This window comes from Leopardus geoffroyi, chromosome E1, assembly GCF_018350155.1.
Source record: "Leopardus geoffroyi isolate Oge1 chromosome E1, O.geoffroyi_Oge1_pat1.0, whole genome shotgun sequence".
NCBI lineage: Eukaryota > Metazoa > Chordata > Mammalia > Carnivora > Felidae > Leopardus > Leopardus geoffroyi.
The window spans coordinates 4,640,449-4,668,357 of NC_059330.1; the positions used below are offsets into that span (position 1 = coordinate 4,640,449).

Sequence of the window (27,909 nt, forward strand, 5' to 3'; positions counted from 1 at the left end):
GAGGTCCAGAGAATAAAAGGGAGTGACCACAAATTACTCAGCAGCCTTGACCCTGGTCACCTGATTGGTATGGCAGCCCAGCGTGCTTTCTGGTATCACTCTTGTGTCTGGAGTAGATCAAAGCCATCAGGAAGGGTCTTATAGGAGTCATGCGTCTGATGGAGCCTTCCTAGCCAACTCCTAACCTGCTTGGTTACCACAGGTATAGATAGAATTTTACTTTCTTTCATAACTGGGTTTTTTTTTTTTTTTTTTTTCACATTCATTTTCTTTAGCAGATCTCCGAGAAACGTGGGCAGTGATTTTCAGGAAGACAGAACATTTTAATAATGTTCTCAGTAGGATTTGATATGAATTTTAAGGTAGTCCTTTGACCCACTCTGGACAGATTTTGCAGTAAGTTTGTTGTAAGACATTGGTTTTGGTCATTACTGCCAAGTTACCAGGCACTGAAGCATTTATAGGTGGTGTGGGAACAAAGTGAAAGCGGGGCCAAAGCAGCGAGAAGGGTGATCCCACACCCTTCCTAAGGCCAGAATAACAGTGGGAATCCTAGTTACCTGCTAAGCTGCTTCCTTGTGTCTGATTTAAGTCACTCTCCTGCAGTACATTTAAACCAATATACTCTTGCTTTCAATTCACATGGATAGTGACCACTTGGCTTTTCCTTTATGCTGTCTAGGAAGGTCATACTTTTGGCTCTGCACCTCAACTGAATTCATTTTTGAAAATTTTGATCATCAGGGTACCTATGTGGCTCAGCCGGTTAAGTGCCCAACTCTTGATTTTCAGCTCAGATCATGATCTCATGGTTCATGAGTTTGAGCCCAGCATTGGGCTCGCTCTGTGCTGATGGCACAGAGCCTGCTTGGGATTCTCTCACTCTCTCTCTCTCTCTCTCTCTCTCTCTCTGCCCCTTCCCTATGTATGCTGTCTCCCTCTTTCTCTCAAAGTAAATAAATAAACTTAAAAAAAATCTTGATCATCTAGAAAAACTTCTCTGAGTAATCCAGATTGCTACAATATCTGGGTTTTTGCACCACAGTGATACTCATTATTATGTGTGTTGAATATGCACCTAAGTTATCTAGGGACTCATATTTTATTGACACTTTTGATCATTTATTTATTTTGGCTCTTCACATGATAATACAGGCAGCCATCAAATCTGGAAACATAGGCTAATAGCTTATTGATATTACATTGGAGTATATAGAATAATATTCTCTTTGTCTCCAGACTTGATAGGCACCCTGTAGTTTTCCTAGGGAGAAGGGTATATCTCACTCTTGCATGGCATACCCATTACCCAATGTGTGTTCTCTGAATATATGGTGTATCGGCATTAGTGCTGAAAAAAATCCTTGTGGGCTAATGATACTAATACTTTGGATTTGTATTCTTGATAACATCAAGGAGAAGTAATGATATAGTGTAGTCTATTTGGGAGTATAGCCGCTGTCATTCTTTGCATAGACCTGGAAAAGTAGGTTTATGTTAGGGGAATCAGGAGCTTTCTAAGATCCTTCTATGACCTGGCATTAGGGAAAGGTTAGAAAGAAAGGAAGGTGACCCTCAGATTTCTTCCAAAACAGACTTCCCTGATAGGCAACAACTTTGTAGTCTTAAAGTATTTTTATAGACTTAAAAGTGAATGCTACTTCTTAATGGCAGGTTGAGTGTAATTGTTTGATAGCCTTGTGATTATTCTAGCTTTGACACCGCTTTAAGAGAGAGAGAAAAGACCAGTCTAAGGATGCTGTTTGCAAAGTACCCTATGCTCTTTATTTCCTTTGCAGTAGGGTAGAATAGACAATAATTACAGAAGGAAATGACCAAAGACTTCACATTTTGTGCCTCTCTTCAGTCGTTCCGTAGCATCAGGACATGATCACTCTTCACTTATGATTTTCGTGTGGACCTCCCGGCTTTTTACCCGCAGCTTGTTGACCTGGGACTCAGCAATATCAGCGCGTTCCTCGGCCTCCTCCAGCTCGTGCTGGAGCTTGCGGAATTTAGATAGATTTGTGTTGGATTGTTCCTCCTGAGAATGAAAATGGAATTGTAAGGAATCCCCACTGTGCATCTTTCTAGACTCTGTAGATCTAAGGGAAGAAAGGACTTGGCATGTATGGAGAACTTAAAATACTCAGCAGGGAACCTTGTTGTCTTACTGCCTCCTGGATTTTGGTTATTATTGAAGTGAACATTTTGATTTATTTGGGGCTTGGTGTCCCACAAATAATTGCAACCCTACTTTGCAATGAAAACATATTAAAAGATATGCACCACGAGTAAAGCAGAAAAAATATAGAAGAGCAGAGCAGGCAAGAATACTGAAGTCCTGCTTCTTGTCAATGCTTTCTATAAGGTGACTGTAGGCTCGAGATAGATATTCTTTATATAGATATAAAGATAGATATTCTTTATCATATAAAGGATGAATTTCTTAATAGTGTCTTTAAATTGAAATAAACGTTGAATTTTTATATCATTTTGGAACATTTCAAAACAATCATTTTTTTGTCCTGTTTTGGATGTAATGATTCTACTGACAGATTTGCTAATATTAAGTAATCCTTACACTGAAGGAATTAAGCCTATTTAATCATGATGGACAATCCCCTTAATAAAATAAGGTTTTGGCGAGTTAGTTATTTATCTTTGCTGTAACTACATTCATGAGTAAAACTGCCTTTAGTTCCATGCTGCCCTCCCCCCCCCCCTTCTCTCTTGGACAGGTTTTGGTATGAGGGTTACGTGAGCTTCTTAAAATGATCTGGAAAGCTTTCCATCTTTTCCCATGCTCTGGAATGGCTTACATAGCTCAGGGATTATCTGTTACTTGAAATTTTGAAAGACCTATCTGGACCTGAGTCCATTTTCAGAAGTAAATGGACTTTTATAGCCTCCTATAAAAATCATCAATTTTTAAAAAAATCATCAATTTCTGTAAGATTTAAACTTTGTTGACAGATTTATATTTTATGTAAAAAATAATTTTCTGATTGTGTGGTTTGTCTCTTTTCTCATTTCTTTCTTTATTTTTCAGTAATCTTTTCATCCAACATGGGGCTCAAACTCATTACTCTTGAGATCAAGAGTCTCATGCTCTTCTGACTGAGCCTGCCAGGCATGCCCCCCCTTTCTCATTTCTAATGTGTTTGTATTTTCTTTCTCTTTTTCCTTGATTAAGCTAGTTATAAGTGTATTTATTTTATTAACTCCCCAGAAATGATCAGAAAATAGTATACTCTAATTTATCAATGTCTACCTTTATCTTTAACAATATTTCTTTCATTATTTGTAATTTCTTTATTGGACTTTCAGTTTATTTATTTGTTTTTCTTTTGATTCATAAAGCAATGAATTGTCCTCCAAAGACAACTTTGACTACATTCTTTAGGTTTGTAAAAGTAGCATCCTCTTTGAAGTTTATTTATGATTAATAAGTATTCAGTAATTATGTTTTTTCTTTCCAATTTAACCCAAGATTATTTAGGAAAGTTAGTGTTTTAAGCATTTAAGCATTTGGGAATTTGTGTTTATATTTTCCTGTCACTTTACAATTTTATCACACTGTGGCTAAAGAATGTGAGCTGCATTATTTCTACTTTGAAATTTTTTGAGGTTTCTTTGTGTATAGAAAATTTATTTAATTTAAATGTTTTAATGTTTATTTATATTTGAGAGAGAGAGAGAGAGAGAGAGAGAGAGAGAGAGAGACAGTGCAAGCAGTGGAGGGGCAGAGAAAAAGAGGGAGACAGTATTTGAAACAGACTCTAGTCTCTGAGCTGTCAGCACAGATTCCGATGCAGGACTCATGAGCCATGAGATCATGACCTGAGCAGAAGTCAGATGCTTAACCAACTGAGCCACCCGATTGAGCGCCCAGAAAATTTACTTTTAAAATCAAGCCGTTAACATTACAAAATTCACAAATGTTTTTAAGGAGTACAAGTCTTCTAAAAAGCAAATGGCTTATTTACTACCAGGAATAGTAAACCTTAATTATTTGTTCATTAGCTTTTCTTAATAAGGGACCTCTCTCTTCCCTTCCATCTTAAGGATACTTACAGCCTCTTCAGCTTGTCTCTTGTAAGATTTCACTTTGGCCTGAAGTTTGTCTACCAAATCCTGAAGCCTGAGAATATTTTTCCGATCTTCTTCCGTCTGAAAGATTATAAAAACCACAGGGCCTTACTTCAAAACCACTTGACCATTGTATCGTTGTATATGAATGTTTCACGTATGTATGGGAAGCACTTAGCTGATAAAAACTTTTGGTGTACCTGGTAAGTGAGTTCCTTCACTCTCCTCTCGTGTTTGCGCAGACCTTTCACGGCATCAGCGCTGCGCTTTTGTTCACTCTCAACCTCTCCTTCCAGCTCACGCACCTACAAATAAGTAGGCTCTTAAGAACTTTGAACTAATAAGGCACCAGGAGTAAATGGAAGTAGACAGAGATTGAGAGACCCACCCTGGCCTCCAGTTTCTGGATCTGCTTCTTCCCGCCCTTCAGGGCCAGCTGCTCAGCCTCGTCCAGACGGTGCTGAAGGTCCTTCACCGTCTGCTCCAGGTTCTTCTTCATCCGCTCCAGGTGGGCGCTGGTGTCCTGCTCCTTCTTCAGCTCCTCGGCCATCATGGCCGCCTGTTAGCAGTGAAACAAAACCGGTTGAGAGCTGGGCTGGCGCATCACGATTCAAGTTGGAGCACCACCGTGTTGCCCTCTGCTCACATCAGTGATGGCCTTCTTGGCCTTCTCTTCTGCGTTGCGGGCTTCCTGGACAATGTCTTCCATCTCTCCCTGGATCTGGGAGATGTCTGTCTCCAGCTTCTTCTTGGTGTTGATCAGGCTGGTGTTCTGTTAAAATAGCAAATTTAGAAATATCTAGTATATGAGAGCAAAGTTGGGATGCCAGATTTCTAATGAACTCACAGGCTAGTTAATTAAGTAATTAGTATCCCTCCTTGTTCAATGAGTTATCTGAGATGACAATATATTTTTGAACGACAATCAACTTTGGATGTCACAGTACAGATAAATATTACTAACCCACAAATATTAAATGTTTTAAACGTTATCCTCCATAAAACACTGTGAGTACATTCTTAGATAAAGCTACGATATGAGCGAGAATTTCATTTTCATTCCTTTGTATTTTTCACTCTTCTGTTATACTCACTTGGGTGTGGAGGAGCTGGACGCGCTCACTGGCGTCCAGGAGCTCCTGTTCTGCGATTTTCCTGCTCCTCTCCGTCTGCTCCAGGGTCGCCCGCAGCTCCTCGATCTCAGCCTGCAGCAGGTTGGCCCTGCGCTCCACCATGGCCAGCTGCTCCTTCAGGTCCTCCTGGCCCCGGAGCGCGTCGTCCAGGTGCAGCTGGGTGTCCTGTGGAATGAACGATCGTTGAGACACCTCGTTCTCAGGGCTGCAGTCTCCCCAAGCCCCTTGGGGCCCTCTTTCGAACCCACTTACTTTGAGGATGCCCTGGGTGTTCCTGTAGTTCCTCAGGGCCTCTGCAGCCATGCGGTTGGCGTGGTTCAGCTGGATTTCCATTTCATTGAGGTCTCCCTCCATCTTCTTCTTGAGCCTGATGGCGTCATTCCTGCTCCTGATCTCAGCATCCAGCATGGTCTGCATCGACTCCACGACTCTGATGTGGTTTCTCTTCAGCTGGTCAATTTCCTCATCCTTTTCAGCGATTTTCCTGTCGACTTCAGACTTGACTTGGTTCAACTCCAGCTGGATGCGCAGGATCTTTCCCTCTTCGTGTTCAAGAGATGCCTTTAATGACAGCAAGTGGTGACATTAGCAGGGAATGGAAGCATCTGAAAGTTTATCTGCACACCTTTCCTTCCATGAATTTTGTGCCACTTTTTTTTTTAATTCAACCTATGTGGACGTGCCTAAGTATTTTCTGACCTTATTTGTTTGTAATGCACCATTTGACCTATACCTCTGCTTCCTCTAAAGCAGCCTGGAGTTCACACTTCTCTTGTTCCACTTGCTTCTTTATCTTCTCCAGCTCATGGATACGTTTCCCTCCTTCTGCAATCTGCTCCGTGAGGTCAGAAATCTCCTCTGTTGTTTGGGTTAAAGACAGGCAGAGATTTAATCAGACAGAGGACATAAGAGAGAGGTTCCTCAAGGCATGGATGTTGCTGAAAGTGAAAGGGACTCACGCTGCAAGTTTTTGTTCTCCCGTTTCAAAGTTTCTAGCTGATCCAGGGATTCCTCGTAGGCATTCTTCATCTTGAACAACTCAGTGCCGAGAGAGCGGGCCTCCTTCTGGGAGGCCTCGAGCTCAGCGTGGGTCTCCTCATACTTCTGTTTCCACTCTGCCAGGATCTGAGAAACCGGGAGTGGTTATCTGCTGTCAAGTACCAAGGAAGACAGCGGAGAGCAGAGGCTGCAGCACAAGGTACCTTGTCGAAGTTCCTCTGCTTCTTGTCCAGAGCCGCGCAGGCCGCGTTTGTTCTCTCCACGTCGAGCATGAGGTCTTCCACTTCGTTCTGGAGCCGCTGCTTCGTCTTCTCCAGGGAGGCACATTTGGCGTTCACCGCTTCTACGTGCTCCTCGGCCGCCTGCAGCCGCTGGGCCAGCTTCTTCCTTGAAGATTATATATGTTCGTAGGGAGGAGTGAACCAAAGCAAGAGAGAGGAACTATTACCACACTGAAGAGTGATGGAAACTTCATATTAGCAATATGCATGTATTCAACAAATATAGATGAGCTCCTTCTATGAACCACACACTGGATACGTAGCAGTGAGCAAGACAAAAGAAGAAAAAAGAAGGTCCCTGCCTCATGAAGCTTCCAAATGAGTGCAAGACAGAAAGGATAAGGGAGCGAGAGTATGCACAATAACATCTTGCAGATATAAGTGCAATGAAGAAAAGTAAAATAGAGTAAGGGTTGGGCAGTTATTCTAGATATTCAGGGAAGACCTCTCTGAGGAGGTAGCATTTGAGTCAAGATCTCAAAAGTCAGAGTGAGCTGGAGGGAGATCTGGGGGGAGAGCATTCCAGCAGAGGGACCAGCAAGTATAGAGCCTTGAAGCCACAATGAACTTGGTGTGCTTGACAGACAGTAATAAGGCCTAGTTGTCTGTACAATTATTTGTTACTCATTCCTCAAGCACAGGAGGGCAGGTATCACGTTTGCTTTACTCGTGTCTCATTCTCAGGGCCTGATAGCACCCGGCAAACAGGAGCTAATTAATGAACGTTTGTGGGTGACTTCACGGAGGGTTGGATCTTTCGGGATCAATGTGCAAAGCTTTCTGCACATTCTCTCATATCTGCACACGTACTTGGCCTCCTCCAGCTCCTCTGTGCGCTGGATGGCGTCCGTCTCATATTTGGTCCTCCACTGGGCCACCTCGGTGTTGGCCTTGGACAGCGCCCTCTGCAGCTCGGCCTTGGACTCCTGCTCCTCCTCGTACTGTTCCCGCAGCAGGTCACAGTCGTGGCGGGAGGACTGCAGGGCGTGGGCCAGCGCGTTCTTGGCCTGTGGAGATAGTTACAGCTTTCTTTTATTGGATGTTTAATGTTTAATTCTTGAGTTTCAAACCCTTTAAAAGTTGGTGTAACGGACTCCAGTTAGGGTTAGGTCATACGACAAAAATGAGTCTGACAGTATTATTATTTACCTTTATCTCCTCTTCCAGCTGCCTCTTTAACTCCTCAATCTGTTGTGTAAATGCTTGTTTGCCTCGTGATAGCTGAGACACCAGAGCCTCTTTCTCATCCAGCTGTCGAGAAAATTCACCTGATCCATAAAAGAAATGACACCATTTTTAAAAGTGAAGAAACAATTTTACAAGCCCATATTAGAAGTAAATTTTAACTCTTAACTCCCTTCCCCCCACCCCCTGCATTGAATGCTCAAATGATTGAAATTTCTGTTGGCATCTTCATGCTTAATGTCAAATTTCTGATTTTTATGAGGGAACTTACATATTGATCTGAATGTATAAATACAGCTGAAATTCTTTTTGTTCTCTACCGTAGCTAAATCTCTCTGGGTATATGATATTGGGCCAAGTCTGGTTATGGGAGCCAGGGTACTGAATTCTACATGATCGCTGTTTCATCAGACTTTTGAGAGACGGGCTTATTATGCATGCCCCATTCAGGAATTTGGTTCACTTTGGGGTGCCTGGATGGCTCAGTCACTTAAGCATTGGACTTCAGCTCAGGTCATGATCTCATGGTTCGTGGGTTCCAGCCCCGCATCGGGCTCTGTGCTGACAACTCAGAGCCTGGAGCCTGCTTCGGATTCTGTGTCTTCCTCTCTCTCTGCCACTCCCCCACTCATGCTTTTCTCTCTCTCTCTCAAAAATAAATAAACATAAAAAACCTTTTTTTTAAATAAAGGAATTTGGTTCACTTTGATGTATAGAAACAGAAACTCAGCCTGTAACAGGAGTCCCAGGCCCCAGGCGACAGTGACTCCTAATCCCAGGCAGCCCCTCCGTGTGGCCAGCCACTCTATGCTTTTCTGGAGCAGAGCTTGATCCGCTCCTATTGAAGTCTTTGTCTCTAGCGTTGTCCCCAAGTGACCTTGCAAGTAGGTCAAGAGTCTGAACCATTCCGTGAACCACACATGTTCTCAGTTTTTATTAGGCTCTCACATTACCAAATCGGTTGTTTCAACCGCACCATCTCCATTCTCAGTGCCCAGAAGAGGAGAGAATTACCGGATTCGGTCTGCAGGCGTCCTCTCTGGGCCGTCAGGTCATTGATCAGCCGCTGCTGCTCTTCCTCCTTTGACTTCAGCTCACTCACTTGATCCTCCAGCGTGCGGCACATTTTCTCTAGGTTGCCCTGTGAGAAGAAGTAAAAGCAGGAAACAAACATATTTTAATATCATTTTGCTATTGCTGAAATTTCTTATAAGACAGAAAAGTACTTATTTTGACGTAAAATCAATCAAATTCTTGTATGTGCAATGTGATATGTAAGAATTCTTTTTGTTATGTTATGATTGCTCTGTGAAGTTGAGAATATACTTTGGGATTTTTATTTATTTATTTTTATTTTATTATGAATTTTTAAAAGTTTATTTATTTTTGAGACAGAAAGAGACAGAGCATGAGTGGGGTAGGGGCAGAGAGAGAGGGAGACACAGAATCCGAAGCAGGTTCCATGCTCTGAGCTGTCAACACAGAGCCTGATGCGGGGCTGGAACCCACCAGCTGTGAGATCATGACCTGAGCTGAAGTCGGATGCTTAACCAACTGAGCCGCCCAGGTGCCCCCTACATTGGGATTTTTTTTTTTTAATTTTTTTTTCAACACTTATTTATTTTTGGGACAGAGAGAGACAGAGCATGAACGGGGGAGGGGCAGAGAGAGAGGGAGACACAGAATCGGAAACAGGCTCCAGGCTCTGAGCCATCAGCCCAGAGCCCGACGCGGGGCTCGAACTCACGGACCGCGAGATCGCGACCTGGCCGAAGTCAGACACTTAACCGACTGCGCCACCCAGGCGCCCCTACATTGGGATTTTTAAACAGCTAACTGTGAAGCTCCATGCACTATTAATATAATAAATTTGAATAAATAAATTAATATAATAAATAATATGCTTTAAATGTAAGATTCTTGTAAGAACTGTATGGTGTATTCTTCTAAAAGCATGTATTCACATACTTGACTGCCTTTATGTACAATGAAACTTGGCTTATTGAGTGCTTGAGAATATTGGAGACCTGTGTTCTCCAGCTGGAACCTGTGAGAACATAGGTGACCTATGTTCAAAAGCTGGTCCTGTCATTTATTAATGGTGTAATGGGGCCAATGTGCTTAACTTCTTCGAATTTCAGTTTCTTCATATGTTAAATGCAAATAATACAGATACTAGTTTCTTTCTTGCTTACCCTAGATTACTGTAAAAAACAAAGGACATAATGTGTGTAAAGTACCATGTGCAAACTATGCTGCATACATAAAGGATTATTTCATTGATGACAAATTGCCAGGTTCTAATACCTTGGCCTTGGAGACGGTCTCCATGTTACTGGCCAGGTCGTCGATTTCCATCTTCAACTCGCTCTTTTCCTTCTCCAGCTTCTGCTTGACCCTCTGTAGGTTGTCTATCTGCTCCCCCAGCTCAGCCATGCTGTCCGCGTGCTTCTTCCTCAGGGTGGCCGCTGTGGCTTCGTGCTGCAGGGTGGCCTCCTCCAGGTCCCTGCGCATCTTCTGGAACTCGGCCTCCCGCTTCTTGTTCATCTCGATCTGGGCGGAAGTGGCCCCGCCGGCTTCTTCCAGCCGCTCGCTGATCTCCTCCAGTTCGCGGGAGAGGTCTGAGCGCTGCTTCTCTGCTTTGGCCCGGGAGGCCCTCTCTGCCTCGATTTCCTCCTCTAGCTCCTCGATGCGGGCCTGGGGGTGGTGAAAAGCATGCACTTAGCTTCTCTGTGTGGTAACTGTGCCTCTTTGAGCCAGACTTTCAGAAATACCAACTTACTTGCAGCTCCTTGATCTTCTTCTGCAGCTGAATGCCCAGGGCCTGCTCATCTTCAATCTTGCTTTGCAGATTGCTGATTTCAAACTCTTTCCTTTTTGGAAAGTTGCAAAAAATAACAATTGAGTGTATACCCACCACCAAAAGCAAGTTCATAAACAGTTCTTCCATGCTTACTTTTTGAGCTTCTCATCAAGTTGTTGTTTTTCATTCTCAATGTCCATTATGGACTCCTGGGCCAACTTGAGGTCACCTTCCAGTTTCCTCTTGGCCCTTTCCAGGTCCATGCGGAGTTTCTTTTCTTGCTCCAAGGACCCTTCAAGCTAAATATAAATCATGTTTAGTGTAAAGGAATGCTTAGCTTCCTTTCGAAGAAAATAATTTTTTCAATAATCCTGGACTTACATCATCTACTTGCTGCTCGAGCTTGGTCTTAGCTTTGGTCAGCGTGTTGACCTTGTCCTCTTCTGCCTGTAGGTCATCCAGGGTCTGCTGGTGGGCCTCCTGGAGGGCCTTCTTCTCCTTGGTCAGCTTAGCGATGGTTTCGTCCAGGCCTGCCATCTCTTCTGTGAGGTTTTTCACCTTGAAAAATTAAAGAAGAAATGGTATCTGCTCTAAAGCAGGTTTACTAGGCTGACGGAACCTCGATATGGTAGAACAGAGTGTGATTCGTACCTTGTTCTCTGTGGCATGCTTCTCCTTTTCAACCTTGGCCAGGGTCAGCTCAAGGTCGTCGATGTCTTTCTTGAGCTCTGAACACTCATCCTCCAGTTTCCTCTTCTTGGCCGTCAGCTCAGCATTGATCTCCTCCTCATCCTCAGCTCTCTCAGTCACTTCCTTGATCTTGGCCTCCAGCTGGATTTTCGTTTTGATCAGCTGATCGCACCTTTCCTCTGCATCAGCTAAGCCTTCAGCTTCCTAGAGTTGGAAACAAAATCAAAATTGCAAAGAAAGAATGAAATATTTCACAGCAATAACAATGTTAACCTCTGCTGTTGGATCTTTGGCTTTAAAAAAAATATGAACCACCTCCTGTATGCAATCCAGGATACATTGCGAGAAAACCAAAATGAATCAGATTTTATCCTATTCCTTCAGAAGAGTGTATTCTCTGGTCGATTAGAAAGCCTACCCACCCCCCCCCTTGGGGCGCCTGGGTGGCTCAGTCCGTTAAGCAGCCGACTTCGGCTCAGGTCATGATCTCACGGTCCGTGAGTTCGAGCCCCACATCGGGCTCTGTGCTGACAGCTCAGAGCCTGGAGCCTGTTTCAGATTCTGTGTCTCCCTCTCTCTGACCCTCCCCCGTTCATGCTCTGTCTCTGTCTGTCTCAAAAAAACATAAACGTTAAAAAAAAAAAAAAGATTAAAAAAAAAAGAAAGCCTACCCCCAAAAAGCTACCATGAATTTAGAAAGCAGTTAGTGACAGAAGAGATCTGAGAAGTTCTATTAGAGGTGGTTTCCTTGAATGAAGTGGCATTTGAGTTGAGCCTTGAGAAGTGGGTAGGATTTGATTTTGTAGAAATCAAGTCATTGGGGGATGGAGCAGGAGGAGAGAAAGCATTCCAGTGAGCATTTCAGGATGCAGCTGCTAATTAACTGGTTCTCTTTGTAGAACTGGAAGGTGATCTTGGTTATGATGTTCTACATTCAAGTTAGGGCATAAAGTAATCAAGGAATTCTTGGCAACCTGCTATGTCTCCAATTAAGAGGGTTGGGAGTGAACAGGATATGAGTGACAAATTGATATACACATTCATCAGGAGACTCCATATCAGCCTTTGAATCCACAAAAGAGTAAAATGTGATGCATGTACCATGTAGTGAATGTCGTGTGTAGGACAAATTCTTAGTAAATCTCTAGGGACAACAGAAGAGCATTCCGGATAGATCTGAAGGGGGTGGGCACAGAAGACAGCTCTTTTTCCTTCTGTGATCAAGAAGAAAGAGTTATTACACTGCCTACACTTGACAGAAGAAACCAATTTTAATCAACAGGCGAAATACATGATTTCGTGATGAGTAAATTATACCAGACCAATTCAGTTCACTCCGAAATGAAAGGCAGTCTCATAAATTACATTTCAGAGTTGATGGAGGCTGTTCTGAAATGACTGGTGCGGGAGTGAACAGCGAGTAGGCTGGAGGGAGGAGAGGGCTGTGGTGGGGGGGTGGGGGTGAGTGGGCAGATCTTCTTGGGTGCTGACACAGCAATCCAGGTGTGATGTGATGGGGCACAGCCTGTGCAGATGGATTGGAAAGAATGGACCCGAGTTGTGGAGATCAGTGACAAACAAGAATTCCCTAAAATGTGTTGTAGAATTCCTGACATTTGCCAGCTGTATGTATTGTGATTTAAGACTCATGGACATCCATGAGTTTAAGGAAGTTTCAGAGATTAAAAAAAAAAAAATCAACTCTGTACATGCTATCCTCCCCTTAATATTTCATTTGTGATAGTTTTATGTTAAAATCACTTCCAAGGACTGTCTTCAAAATTTTTAGAAAAGAAGTAATAAATCCTGTAGTTTGATGAAATTGTGGAGGATGGGTGACAGTGGTCTGTTTTACCTTATTGCTCCTGGTTTGGGATGATGAAAGGATGTATGGACTTTACTGGAACCATCAGAGTGCACTGACCTTCTCCCACCAGTGAGTGTCCCCACACCGACTACCCAACTCTTTCCACTTGCGGCCACTTGCATCCCGATTGCAGCACCTATAGCGTGACACCACCACTTACAGCCTGAACTTGGAGCTGCAGGTCGTTTTTTTCTTTCAACAGTGACACCATCTTTTCCTCCAGTTCCTTCCTCTTTGCCTCTGACTTGGCGAGTTCGTCTTTGGTTTTCTGAAACTCCTCCTTCATGGTGGCCATCTCCTTCTCGGTCTCCGCGCTCTTGAGGAGGGGCTTGATCTTGAAGAAGAGTTTCATCCAGGGCCAGTGCTTGACGTTCATGAAGGCGCGGATGTTGTACTGGATGCAGAAGAGGGCTTCTCTGAAATGTAATTGGTGCAAGTTAGATACTGTGTGGATGAAGAAATGAGATGAAGTCTTGGCAGTGAGAGCTGGAGGTTCTGTCCCACCCTGTTCCTCGCCTACCTTCAGAAGCACAGATGGAAGAAATTCTACTTTGGGATGATGGTCAAGGACGTGTTAATCACTCACCTCTCTTCATCAGGGCCTCTCCAACTTTTGGTGTACCTAAGAATCATCTGAAGGACTTGTAAAATACTATTTCCTGAGCCTTATCCCCAGAGATTCAGAGTCAGAGGATCTGAGATGGGGGTCTAAAAATTTGCATTTTTAATAAGTTTGCAAAAGACACCGACAATTCAGGTCTAAGGACCACCCTTTAAGAACTGCTGTATACCAGTGCTTCTCAGGCTTTGCCACTGGAACACCACGAAGAGCACTTAAGGGGAGCTAGACCCCTGAGGGATGTGGGTGTGGAACAAAGGGCTTCATTAAAGAAGAATTTCTGTGAAAATCTCTGGTTTCATGTATTTTAATGTTGTGTGAATTTTGCACTCTACTCTGTAATATTCTTACATTTAAAAAGTCTAAATTATTTAAAAAATGAATTACCTTCATATATAAGCAATTAACTGCCCAAATACATACATATATGTGTGTGTATGTGTGTATGTGTGTATATTTATATATATATTTATATATACATATACAAATATATATATATTTATATATATATATATACATATAGTGGTTTATAAGCAAACTTATTATTTTTAATAAAATAGAATACAGTAGAAGGTATTAACATAACTACAGGTGATAGAAATAAAATTTGTTTCATGTAAATTACATATATATTTACACACAGGTGTATGAATGTGCATGTGCCAATAGAAATGCATTTCTCAACATGGGCCCTGTTCACATGCATTCTGCAGTTTGAGACACCTGGCTCTTTGCACTTAGAATTCTGACCCTGCGTCAAATCAGATCACCAGAAAGCTATGTATCTTGGTGACATTGTATTAACTTACTGAAAAAAATCTTTCACAGATAAATGTCCTCAATGTTTTAAATCATAACAGCTTGATAATAGAAATAATCAGATGGAAGAAGTGGTTTCTACATCTTGCATAAAAATCACTGTGGAGGGGCACCTGGGTGTCTCAGTCGGTTAAACATCCGACTTCAGCTCAGGTCATAATCTCACGGTTCATGAGTTCAAGCTCCAAGTCAGGCTCTGTGCTATCAGTTCGGAGCCCGCTTCAGATCCTCTGTCCCCCCTCTCTCAGCCCCTCCTCCATGCTCTTTCTCTCTCTCTCAAAAATAAATATTTTTTAAAAATCGCTGTTGATTTTTGCTTCAGCAACTTTGGGACAAATTAAAAGCCCTAAACTCTAGTGCAAAAAAAAAAAAAAAAAAAAAAAAAATCACTGTTGAAAATACTGTCTGTTGTTCATTTCAATGTGTCTAATTTAATGATCTACCCACTAAATTCACACTGGTTTATTTTTACACTGCTGTATTTTCTCTTGTTAGATGAGAGCTATCCACTCTTTGTGCCCCCCCCTTTTACCCTGAACTCAGAATATGTTTCACGGTGATGACCCCTACCTGAAGAGTCAGTATAGGACTCTTACTCATTCTTGCTGACATCAGTGGCCTTATCATATCTGAGTCTTAAGCCACCTCAAATGTGTTTCTGAAGCAGAAAGATGTGAATAAATAATTTATATTTATACCTTCTCTCCACCATCCTCTGGTACTCCACTCTGGCCAGGAAGCCTCTGCACCTGGCCTGGGTTCGGGTAATCAGCTGGGCCAGCTTGTCATCTCGCATCTCCTCTAGAAGCCCCAGAAGACCAGCTTTGAAAAAGACCTGTGGGGTGGGGGGGGGAGGATTTTCAGATCAGAAACTGTACATAAACTTCAAAGGGACACGGATAGCATCGGGTGGGCTTTAGAGACCATTACCTTGGTGTGACCAAATTTATACTGGGTGTGGTCAATGTCGATGGACGCAAGGAGCTTCTCAGAAGCCTTCTTGCTGTCAATGAACTGCCCTTCAGGGATTGCACTTGCATTTAATACCTTGTATCTGTTTAAGTAAATAATAGGTTTTTTTTTTAAGGTGGTTTATGATGACACTAATAGCAGATAAACATTAAATGACCTATTTAGAAAATTGGAGCTTTAAAAAAAAGTATCCTCCTTTGTTCACAGGAAGGACTTCCTATACGTAGTTGGTCAAACTAGCATCAACTGTCTCTTTTTACCCCATTTCACCTTCCTGCACAGCTGTAGCTTTCCTTTCTGCCTCATCAGACCTTGTTCTCAGGAAAGGATTCTGTGATCTTATTCACACCAAGATGTAGATGACCAATAAAATGTAACATGTAACCAGCTCCCTGGAGCTGCTGCCAGCCCCTTATCCCCTTGGTCTCTTGTTCGACTCCCAAGATGGACTTCTCTAGGGAGGAGAAAGTTGCTGAGGAGCTGGTATTGTGAACATTCTGGGAAACCTTGTGAAACTGGTGTGTGAGACAGAAAGATGAAGATAGGAAGTGACAGAAAAGCACCCACTGGGAGATATATACCTGCATGGGGGAGTTCCTAACTCAGACACCAATAACCATGTGACTTTGAGCAAGTAGCTTAATCTCCTTGAGGCTCAAGTTCATTCATCTATAAAAGGAGGTGTTGATAGGACTTACCTCTACCGACGTTTTGTAAAGATTAAATGAGATAACCCAAACAGATTTACACATTAGAAAATGATAGTTCTCATAATTATTGAAGTTAGTGTATATATCTGTGGGCTAAGCCCGGAGCTTGGTAAAGCCCATGAAAAGTCTGGAGTATAAAATATGTGGTCTAGATTATAAAGGTGTTTTGAGGCTTATCACTTTTCACTCTTTTTTTGTGGCAAATCAAAAATAACAAATAGAGACATATTTTTCACTAAATTGTTTTGCTTGCATAAGTATATTTATATTAAACTTTAAGATACACCGTAATTAGGAGAGCCTGACCTCTGTTTGAAGTCTGCATAAAGGATTCTGCTGGGGAATCCCTTCCTGCAGATGCGGATGCCTTCCAGCACTCCGTTACACCTCAGCTGGTGCAGGACAAGTTCATGCTCCATGGCCCCTACAAATATACATATTTATTCCACTGTGGAGATCTTTTTTGAAGGGAGGTGTGGCAGTCATGCTTTGTGCTTTCATTCTAGAGCTTCTTACCAGGAGTTTTGGTTTCATTGGGGATGATACACCGCACAAAATGAGGATGTGTGCTCCTGAGGTTGGTCATCAGCTTGTTCAAATTCTCCTGTGAAATCAGGAAAAATCCTGTTATCTCCAACTTTAATATGGCTATGAGTATTTGGCGGTGTCTATAAAATCAATGCCTATGTCTGAGTTGAATGACCAGCAGGAATCATTTTCATGTAAGGTAACACCTTGCCATGCTTCTCCTGACATGCAGGTTTCTCCTTAGTCCCTCTTTCTCCACTTGAGTTAGCAGGAGTTACACAGCCTGACACATGATCTTTTTCAAGCAAAGTCCTACTTCCTCCCTGGTCCATGGCTTTCCATAAACATTTATAAGGCCATTGCCTTCCCATACTAGCCTTCCCATACTGGTTTCACTTTCTTCTCCCAAACTCTCCATATTCTCCAGTGAGTACATGCATGCCTACATCATGATGGGGCTTTTTCTCATAAATATATCTGCCCTTTCAGGGCAGAAAGATTAGCTAAAGGGGAACAATCTATCAGTTGTAATCGAGGATTGACTGGACTAAGAACAAGGATGCCATATTAAGTTCCTTCTAAGCTAGCTGCTAGATTTTCCTTAGTTTCACTGATGATTTAGTCTCTCTGAGTACATGTCATTGCTTAGTTTCACGACTTGACTAGATTATGAATGGTAGAGTATTCCATTTTACAAAATTTCCTGTAAAATATTCGGCTTCACTTGACTTGTCATGAAAGACGAGCTAATGATTTCTCAGTAATTTAAACCTCTTCTCTCCAAAGATCGATGAACAGAAGCCATTAATCAGTGTCAGTCTTTTCCTAAGTGACTTGTGGAAAGAAGAGTCTGTGCTTTGAAAAACAGATTTTCCTAAAGCAACTGGGGAGTGTGAGACCCAGTTTCGTCCTTACTCGGAAAAGGGCAGACACTGTCTGGAAAGAGGAGCCCTTCTTCTTGCCACCTTTCTTGGCTCCACCACTCGCCTCTGGAGAGAAAATAAGGGAAGGTGTCACTCAAGTGTACTTTTGAATTGGCAGGGCTGTTTCGTGCTTATTTATTGCCGACTTCTGCACACATCAAGGGGAACACTTTGGGGGACACTGCTGGCCTCTGTTGGAGCCTGAGGGACTCTTACCTGTCAACTAAGCTTGCATCCACTCTTCTGTGATTTTTTTTTCTACATTTTAAGGTGAAATGAAGGGATTCACTTCACTGTATCATAAAGATGGATCCTTAATGTTAGGACACTTGGGGGACACAGTAACTTCAAAAATCATCAGTGGAAGCTAGTCTAGATAGGGAGAGCTCTGTCACTCCATTGTCTTAAATATTCCTAGATACTCAATATCCAGTAGATGTGAAGGAAGAAGCAGGAGAGAATCCAAGAAACTGAGGCTTTTCATTGGTTGAGATCCTAATAGTTCCTCTCTGACCATTTGCAGTAAGGCCTCTGTCAGTGCTGGAGTGAGACACACATGTATGACGGCAATGCAGCCTATTTACTCAAAATGTGGAAGAGCAATGGGTCTGGCCCTGCCATCCTGAAACTGGCCTTGAGCTAACATCACTTTTTGTGATACCTAGAGAAGGTGTTACAGTTTTTGAGCATTACCTGCTTCAGCCGTTTGAGCTCCAGAGAAGAGGTAAGCTAGAGTTTTCATTGAAGACTTCTGGTACAGACCAACCACAGTCTCATTCAGTGGGTCCTTGTTCTTGTCCAGCCAGCCAGTTATGTTGTAGTCTACGGTGCCAGCGTAGTGTATCAGAGAGAAGTGGGCCTCGGCCTTCCCTTTGACCACCTTGGGCTTCTGGAAGTTGGCAGACTTTCCAATATGCTGCTCGTACAGCTTGTTCTTGAAGGAGGTGTCTGTGGCCTTGGGGAACATGCACTCCTCCTCCAGGATGGAGAAGATGCCCATAGGCTGGATTAAAGCAAAGCAAAATGCGTGTAAGGTACACGTGAGCTGCAGCAGTGAGCTGCAGAGTAGACAAGACGAGGTTACTGAGTGGACAGATCAGGACACCTTCTCAATGAGCTCGATGCAGGCAGCCAGGTCCATCCCGAAGTCAATGAACGTCCACTCGATGCCCTCCTTCTTATACTCCTCCTGCTCCAGCACGAACATGTGGTGGTTGAAGAACTGTTGCAGCTTCTCGTTGGTGAAGTTGATGCACAGCTGCTCCAGGCTGTTGAACTAGGGCGTTGCAAACACCAAAGAGCTCAAGTGAGTTTGGGAAACCCAGGGGGAATTCGGCAGAGCAGACACGAAGCGGAGGGGCCTTAACAGGGCCGCTTATTCCAACAACTCACATCAAAGATCTCAAAGCCGGCGATGTCCAGGACCCCGATGAAGTACTGTCTGGGCTGCTTGGTGTCCAGCTGCTGGTTGATGCGGGTGACCATCCACAGGAACATCTTCTCATAGACGGCCTTGGCCAGGGCACCCACTGCATTGTACACCTTGAAAAACAAAAATATCTCTCTTGAGGTTATCAGAGGACTGTAAAAATGCTCACTTCCTGTTGACGAATTTGAATTATGCACCTACCTGCTCTACAGTCTGGCCTTTGGTGACGAACTCATTGCCGACCTTGACCCTAGGGTAACAGAGGGCTTTGAGCAGGTCAGCAGAGTTCAGACTCTGGAGATAGGCTGCCTTGTCAGCAACTGAAAGCAAGAAAGGGTAGAACAATGTTATTATGGCCCAAAGCGACCCACTTGCTCAAAAAAAGTTTGTTTAATCTATAGACATTTTATGCAGTGTTTTCAGAATATCTTTTTGAGCATTCTTGCCCATTTTTTTCCCACTGAGTTCAAGACTTTATGGGTAGTGTGCCCTAAAAAACTTCATTAATGTTAAGAAACATCTATCTAATATGAGGCTTCACATAGTATATTATCTCGGTATGCTTTAAAACTCAATTCTTAAAAATGAATTTGTCTTCCTAGACAAATGCAAGGGTAACAAGTTTAAGAATGTGATTTTCAAACAAAAATAAAATCAGGTGGTTGACTTAGTTGATACCTTCGGTGCCATCTGGCTCGGCCTGCTCCTCACGCTGCTTCTGCTTGAACTTCATGTTCCCATAATGCATCACGGCACCCGTGAGCTTGTAGATGGAGACTTTCTCTTCATTAGTAAAGCCCAAAATATCAATAGCACTCTGCCGACATAACCAATAAGGTAACTGTTAGGTTATGATCTACACACTTACTATGCATTGTTCACATTCTGATTCCTGACTTGTTGGTCAAACTCTCAGTGCTAATGGGGTGCAAGGAACTCTTTAGAGTGGGTGTATGGGGAGTTGGTCAACCAAAGGCCAGCACTGAACATAGCCTCTAAGATTCAAAAAGTAAACTTAAGAGAAGGAACAAAATAGTAAATTTAAAGGACTTGTTATTTTGAGAAGTGGTATGGATCTCATTAAGTGGATTTCAAAAAAAGTGGTTTAGGCAAATTCAGAAATGACAGGTGTTTAAAAGGGAAAATAAAATGTTGTGGGACACATCTTAATCCTTTTGGTTGGCTCTGGGTGGCACATCCATGCTTGTCTTTGAACCCTCTTTTGCTGTTTCTACAAGAATCTGAATATTTATCTGGAGGGACCATAGCTTCTAACCCAACATCATTCTGATTTTCTTGCATTCTACTTACATCGGTTGCCATCAGTTCTTCCTGATCATCAATGCTAGCCACACTGATCTCCCCTTGACTGACAAATGGGTAATCATATGGGTTGGTGGTGATCAGAAGCATTTCTGTGTACGTGAAACAGAGAAAAGGTAAGCAGAATTATCCCCTTCACTAAAACAAGAGATGTCTAGATAAATTCTAAGACACTGTATAAAGCCAAAGAAGATTATCCCATACTGGGAAAAGTTATATCTGTAAGAATGGTCAGCACAGCACTGACTCTTTAAAATCCAGAACTGGAAACAACCTAAATATCCTTAAAAGGGTATGGTTAAGTAAATAATGCTTATCTCTACCATATAACACTATGCAACCATTAGAAATAATAATGTGCAGCTGCGGTTGGTGATGTGGAAAAAACCATGATACGTTATTACTCAATGAAAAAAGTACATCACAGGAGAGTATGAAACTGTGGTTCCAGTTATTATATGTATGTGTTTCTGTATTCAAGGTGCATATACAGAAAATTACTAGAACAGTGTCCACCCAAGTGTTCACAGTGGTTATTTCATAGTGATAGGATTGGAGGGTGTTATCCTCAGTTTTTCTTTTGGGTTTTTATCATAAGCACACGTAAAATTACAAAGCTATTTTCAAACTCCAGATGATAAACCTGACAAAATTCAGTCATGGAACACGAGGTTGGACCATGCATGGAGGGTGCTGGTGTAATCATTCTCAAAAGGGATCATGACATTTCTTACCAATTAGTTCTGGTTTCTTGTTTGATGTGATCTGATAAAAAATGTGATAGCTCCTTTCAGCCTTAAGCTGGAAAGTAACTCTGGACTTCTCTAACAGATCTGGAAGTAAACAAATGACAAGCGGAGCAGTGCAAAACTTCATGTGAGATGCGAATTTTACTTTGGGTTCACCTTATATAAGCAACCTGGGTTATAAGCAACAGAAATGACCACAAAGGAGATCCAGGCACTTACATGTTTCAATATCAGCAGAAGCCAGTTTTCCCGTAGTGCCAAAGTGGATTCTAATGAATTTACCCTTGAAAGGAAAACTAATATTACTACTTTGTTTTTCAATCATATCAAATCTTCAAGAAACTCAAAACACTTGGAATGCTAATGTGTTAATATTTAGAAATTTTTTTTAGTGTTTATTTTTGAAAGAGAGAGTGTGTGCAAGCAAGTGGGGGAGGGGCAGAGAGGGAGGGAGACACAGAATTCAAAGCAGGCTCCAGGCTCTGAGCTGTCAGCACAGAGCCCGATGCGGGGCTTGAATCCATGAACTGTGAAATCGTGACCTGAGCTGAAGTTGGATGCTTAACCACCTGAGCCACCCAGGCGCCCCTATCTTTCATTTTAAAATTGTGAATAATTGGAGGTAATGACCAGAGAAGAAAGAACTCAGATATATGGTGGTCACATCTTTTTAGATGGGACTTGGATCCATGTTATGTGCTCAGAGGGAAAGGAAAGATTCGTGCTGCAATATAATGTGAATGGAAAAGATTCAGAGAACGTCTTCACAAGCATCCCATGAATGTTGACCATACTAGTGACCAAGAGACTCACAAAGCGAGAGGAGTTGTCGTTCCTCACGGTCTTGGCGTTGCCAAAGGCCTCCAGTAGGGGGTTGGCGCTGATGATTTGATCTTCCAGAGTCCCCTGCAAAGGCAAGCACGGTCCTCACGTCTGGGCTCCAGACTTCCTGAGAGCCCTGACATCTTGAGTCTGACCCCAGACCCACCTGCATTTTGCCAGCTTCCTCCTTCTTCTTCTCCCCTGTGACCGCAATTGTTGCAAAGTACTGGATGACACGCTTGGTGTTCACGGTCTTCCCTGCCCCGGATTCTCCGCTGCCAAATAAAAGCTAAGTCAGAGGAGGTTCCAAACGTGGCAACTGTCACAGCCATGAGAAGAGAGCATAAAGTTTGCTTACGTGATCAGGATTGATTGATTCTCTCGGTCTATAAAAGAGAAATTATAGACATTTAATACTGGGGTTTTTTTTTGTTTCTTGGTTTTGTATATTTGTAAGCAGTAAGTAAAATGGAACAAACTTAGTGTTTTTCAGACTGGCCTCTGCAGTCCCTGGGGCTTCATGAGCCTGAGGCCTCCGGTATCCCTTTCGTGTACCCCAGTCCCTCCCTGCACCCCACCGCTGACTTTAGCATACGTGCAACCATTTAAACAGAACACTGCAAACAAGCACCAGATCTTGTCTTTTTCATATTTCACCACTAAGGAAATATTAAAAATGCACTTGAGTCTTCACTTGGATTCAGATGACAACTCCAGCAGCGACGTATTTATTGTAGGTGCAAGAAACAGTATGTGGGATGGGGTAAATATAGCGCAGAAGTATAGCTTTGGAAGTAATCATGGCTTTAGTCATATTTGGGGGGAAAGGTTTGTTCTAATGTTTTACTCTCCCAAGATGAATTCTCTAAACCTTTTCCCCAAGTATCTTAGATTGGGCTAGCTGAGACAGTATTCTAGGAAGAAGATTCATGGTGTAGCTGTTTTAATACCAAACACACCATGTTCAGATTGGTTCTGGGCGAAGGGCAAGAGAATTTACACCTTCTGTGATGTAGAGAGGGTATTCATTGGTCATAGTTTCTGATGTTGAGGATAAGGCCACAGCGGCAGATTTTACTCTTCTGGTTTTTGGCTCTTGGTAATGGAAACATAGTCTGTGTATGTGATTGTGTGTGTGTGTGTGTGTGTGTGTGTGTGTGTGTGTGTGTACATACATGTAAACAGTGTTTTATAATTTTTGCTCAACTTTTTCTAGTTTCTGAGTCACTCAAAAGTCAGTTCTCTAACTATGGCCAACCTCTGTTGACTTTTAAAAGTTTAAGAGATCATTATCTATTATGTAATGTTAGGGATTGCAAGTTGTCTTTTACACCTTCTCTTTTCCAGACTGTCTCCAGCTCAACCAAAGGGCTCAGAGACTGTGTTGAGATGGTTAGAGTCTCTTTCTCTTATTGTTCTGCTCTGAAAAGATTATGAACATACAGAGCATTCAACTCACCTGTCAGCATGAACTGATAGGCGTTGTCGGAGATGGAGAAGATGTGGGGCGGGGCCTCCTGGCGCTTCTTGCCTCGGTAGGCGGTCACCACCTCGGGGTTGTACACCGGCAGCCACTTGTAGGGGTTGACGGTGACGCAGAAGAGGCCCGAGTAGGTCTATTCAAGGGAATAAAAAAAAGCAGCTATCCAAAGGCTTCTCCTGCTAGGTGTGCATTTCACTTAGATGAAATCTGACCCAAAGGAGCACTTTAAGTAAGTACCCTACATTTCTCAAAGGCATTGGCATGAAAACTAGTTGGAAGTTTCAATAATGAGATAGTAAAATCCATGAGGGGAGGGATCCCAATTTAGAATTTTTACTATTCCTTTTGGGACTTGTCACAAGACTTTCACATAGCAGGAGCTCCAAAGGTTGGTTTTGTTTTGTTTCTTCATGTGTAGGATGAGACATTTTTTACTCTGTTTTAGGAAATATGCATAGATTTCCTTTGCGCATTAAGATAGTTCAAATTCATGACAAAGGAAGTTTGGACACACCCGAAGTGCCCAACACTATGGAAGCAGTTAGGTGAACTACAGGAAATCTTCTAAAGACAGTGGGATGCAGGCATTTAAAAAGGCATTTAAAAATGCATGAATGGGGGCGCCTGGGTGGCTCAGTTGGTTGGGCAGCTGACTTCAGCTCAGGTCATGATCTCACGGTTTGTGAGTTCGAGCCCTGCGTCAGTCTCTGTGCTGACAGCTCAGAGCCTGGAGCCTGCTTTAGATTCTGTGTCCCCCCCCCCCGTCTCTCTCCCCCTCCCCCACTTGCATTCTCTCTCTCTGTCTCAAAGGTAAAGAACATTAAAAAAAATTAAAAATGCATGAACGTATTTAGCAATATGGGGGAAACATTTGCAAATTTCTATGAAGCTCTAAAGAAACAGGACACAGAATGATGTGAATACATTATGACCAAACAGGGAGATTTTCAAAAACTTGGACAGCTGGTGTAAGACAGGCACTGGCCAGTCAGCACGGACACTGGCCCTGAGCAGCAGGTGCACCTGTGCAGGTGTCATCCAGCTGCATAGCAGCACTGGCTGAAGCACACAAAAATGTCAGTGTGATATAGTAAGTTCAGTTCTGCAATGTTTACTGGGCATGTATCATGTGCCAGACCTCTGCAGGGCACAGGAGCAAAACCTGAATGAGATGCCATTCCTCGGGGAGCTCTGGGTTTCCAGTCCACATAGGGGACAGACATGTGAATGGATGGCGGTGGAAACCCAAGGTCAGTGCTGTGGCTGGGGCAGAGACCATAGGACAGAATGTCCTGCTCTGCCGGAGGAAGGTGGAGAGGTTAACTCGAGGAGGTGGCATTCATGTAGAAGGGACCAGAACACACGGATGCTGGTTGCTGTTATTTTGGAGGAGTGTAACTGCGTGAAATTTGGTTCTTAAAACATTTTTATGTGTTGAGACATAAGTTTATCATTTCCCTCTGGATGATTCTACAACTAGGATGGGGGGGAGTGGTAGAAATGTAGGCACATGGTTGAGCCATAAACAGTAGCTGCTGCATTGTTGTTCAAGGGACATGTGGCAAACCCAGTGCACATGAATGGTGGCCTTGCCTGGCTTTGGATGGGAAGACAGAGAATGAAGTCTGGTTGTTGGGTTGTGCCTCACAATAGCAATAGTGAGCCTTTTAATTAGTTAACTAACTGATGTACTAACGAGTTAACTTGTGTGCGAACTAGTTACGCTACTAGTGAAAACGAAACGGGTCACTACTTTTGACCCATTTATACTAGAGTGGAAGCAGTAGACTGGCAGGTCGGTGGTGATGGCGATAAAGACCACTTGGGGCTGGGGCAGGGGGTGCTCACGTAGATCATCCAGGCTGCGTAACGCTCTTTGAGGTTGTACAGCACGGCAGGCTCGTGCAGGTGTGTCATCATGGCCATGTCCTCGATCTTGTCGTATTTGGGAGGGTTCATGGGGTAGACTTGATCATCTTTCACTGTCAGAGTCTGGTAGGTAGGAAGGATAACTTTTTGTCAATTGAGTGACCAAACCAAAAATCATCAATCACGTGTGGCCAGCTCCATGGACTCTACTTACCGCTCCTGCTTCGGTCTTCACCGTCACCTTCCCTGCTTCTCTGCTCTGGATAGTCCCTTTGACGAAGGATTCCTTGGGCTCCGCCACAAACACAGATGTCTTGGCATCGAAGGGCCTATTCTGGGCCTCAATGCGCTCCTTTTCAGACTTTCGGAGGTACGGAGCTGCCTCCCCAAAAATGGCCATTTCCTGGTCTGAACTCATGGCTGCTGAGCTCAGAGATCCTAAAGGAGACGGGGCATTTCACATTAGAGATTCTGGACTGCCATGTGTGTCAGTAGATCTCTATGCACTGATGATATTTCATGGAGAATCCACTTTTTGGAAATTTCACCAGGCAGGTCCACTGTGTACCATACTATAGTTACTGGAACAAACATAATCACAAGGTCTCAGATGTATCGAGGGTCACTGTGTAACCATCACAGTACCCAGGGCTTTACATGCGTTATTTTCTCCCATCCTCCAACACTAGCATTCTAATCAGGGAGCTGAGTGTAGTCTCCGCATGCTGCTGAGGGGCTTGTGACCCCGGGGAAGGCACTTGATCTTTCTGAGCCTCAGTGTCTCCCTCTTTAGAACAGGGATTACATCTGCCTTTCTTAATTCACAGCCTGTGAGATACACTACAGATACTTTGGGGAAAAAGGTCAAGTGATGACTCAGAAAGCAGTTTGAAATAGTGCAGGCTACCATTTAGATGTAAAATGTCATTTATTGCAACGTGATACAATTCCATTTCTTGTCCTGTAATGTAAGAGAACTTTACTTCCTCCTTTAGATTTTCAGCCAGAAGCGCTCAAGGTCAGTGGTTTGGGGGATGATAATTTTGTTTACCTCTTTTTCTCTAGTTGTGTGCTTATTAGAGTTTGTCTAACATAATTTCTTTGCGTATTAAATCCAGTTAATCCATTAACCTAACTGAGGATAAAAGCCATAGCAAATGTTATCCTCATTTTTAAAAATTATTTTTAATTTATTTCACTGAAGTTTAGTTGACCCTCCATGTTATTATTATCCTCATTCTTCTACACTGAAGGACTCCCTTGGCCCTTTCAGATCTCCTTCTGGAGAATGCAGGCTTGGACTGCTCTATTCTGTTATCTGCCGATTGCCAGCCGCATCAGTAGAATGAACGGTTTGGCAAAGAATGTTACTGCAGTCATTACAGGATCAGGTTACTTGAAACTCATTTTGATCAGCTATCCACCAGGGTCTTCCTTCAGAAATGCGGTGGACAGTAGTAGTAGAAAGGGCACAGAAATACCTTCACGTGTGTAACAAAAGATTCGCAGTATCTTAATTTCATGCAACACTCAGCACTGGGCATGGTAACTTCTTAAAAGTTTTCATGAAGTTTAAAGGAAGCATTTTCCTAGGTTCCTTCTTTCTTATATGTTAGAGAGCATGTTTACTTAATGAACTCTAAAAGCAGGATACATTTTTATTAAATTTGAGATTTTTAGCAAGAGAATCTTAGTGCAGATTTTTCCCCCTATGGAATATTCTATTGGCAAACTAGCAATTCCATTAGCAATTTTCTTGCCAAAATGTCACCCCACCAATGATTGCTTGCATCCCAAATGACTATATGTGCATTGTCTGCTCCTTCCCTCTTTCTCCAGCACCTTTCCTGAAGTACACTTGTTAAGGTATTTACTGAGACCAGCACTTTCTCAAAGGTTGCTAAGTGACACAGATCCATCCCAGAGGCTCTCACATTCCCCTCCAGGGACTGGTTAGTCTGAATCTTACCTTGTTAGCAAGTGGAGATGTAGCCTGGAAGCAAGACAGTTCTGTAAAAAAAAAAAAAAAAAAAAAAAAAGGAAAGAAACACTTCATTAGTTAACGTGCACACACACGCACGCACACACACAATCCTATCTGCAGTATTGCTTTCTATTGTAAACAGCAGGCAACAAAGCCATGGATGTGAAACATGTAGTATCCGAAGGAGCAGTACCGAGCTATCAGCTGCAGCTGACACAGGGCAGCAGGCAGCGTGGCCAGTGTCCCTCTTGAAAGCCCGTTCCCTGTTCCCACTTACCTTGAGCTTTTTAAAGCAGGCCAGTCAGCCTCATTCCAAGGGCTCTTTTATATGGAGAGCTATGGAAACAATGCAGCTGCCTGTTCTTTCTTAAGTCAAAAGGAATTGTTTGGCAGAAAAGTCTTGGCAATCTTGCGCCCCTGCATAATTCTCATTCATATTAAGAATGGTTGGATATAATTAGAAATATTTTTCTTATTGAGTATGTGGATAAATCTCCTATGGATAATTTGAGAAGATGATCTGAAAGGAAGGTTCAGGCTGGTGGATAAAGGCAGTGACCAGGCAGCCAGAATAACTGGCCTCTCTCATAAATTCCTCCTGGCCTTACTGGGCATGACACTCAGGTTTG

The 27,909-nt window shown here is 42.9% G+C and overlaps 1 protein-coding gene and 1 long non-coding RNA gene across 2 annotated transcripts; one reads left to right on the top strand and one right to left on the bottom strand.

Annotated features, from left to right (window-relative positions):
- On the top strand, window positions 1-13,387 carry LOC123603021. The gene is made up of 2 exons (XR_006714682.1): window positions 1-202; window positions 13,069-13,387. It is a non-coding gene; the product is annotated as an uncharacterized LOC123603021 (long non-coding RNA).
- LOC123603010 (myosin-2) lies at window positions 1,758-27,530 on the bottom strand. The gene is made up of 40 exons (XM_045487378.1): window positions 27,474-27,530; window positions 27,266-27,306; window positions 25,511-25,734; window positions 25,276-25,419; window positions 23,404-23,560; window positions 22,303-22,330; window positions 22,111-22,219; window positions 21,936-22,028; window positions 21,342-21,405; window positions 21,108-21,206; window positions 20,362-20,465; window positions 19,729-19,867; window positions 19,252-19,370; window positions 19,014-19,163; window positions 18,727-18,897; window positions 18,315-18,624; window positions 17,614-17,687; window positions 16,687-16,774; window positions 16,477-16,594; window positions 15,419-15,542; window positions 15,187-15,323; window positions 13,211-13,466; window positions 11,145-11,387; window positions 10,875-11,051; window positions 10,647-10,792; window positions 10,473-10,563; window positions 9,998-10,387; window positions 8,705-8,831; window positions 7,655-7,773; window positions 7,316-7,512; window positions 6,428-6,611; window positions 6,185-6,350; window positions 5,959-6,083; window positions 5,478-5,786; window positions 5,187-5,390; window positions 4,739-4,864; window positions 4,481-4,651; window positions 4,293-4,397; window positions 4,078-4,173; window positions 1,758-2,044 (listed from the first exon to the last, which is right to left on the bottom strand). Exons 3-40 carry the CDS (start codon window positions 25,712-25,714, stop codon window positions 1,892-1,894), a joined length of 5,817 nt encoding a protein of 1,938 aa, XP_045343334.1. The 5' UTR covers window positions 25,715-25,734; window positions 27,266-27,306; window positions 27,474-27,530; the 3' UTR covers window positions 1,758-1,891.
- Between the last annotated feature and the right edge of the window lie 379 nt (window positions 27,531-27,909).

Bases quoted from the DNA above. Each gene is read 5' to 3' on its own strand.
- LOC123603010 (XM_045487378.1), bottom strand. From the start codon at position 25,714: ATGAGTTCAGACCAGGAAATGGCCATTTTTGGGGAGGCAGCTCCGTAC. The intron at 17,688-18,314 runs GTAATGCTCAAA...TTTTCTCTCCAG, and splicing joins AGCTCAAACGGCTGAAGCAG to AGGCGAGTGGTGGAGCCAAG. The intron at 6,351-6,427 runs GTACCTTGTGCT...CCGGTTTCTCAG, and splicing joins AGCAGAGGAACTTCGACAAG to ATCCTGGCAGAGTGGAAACA.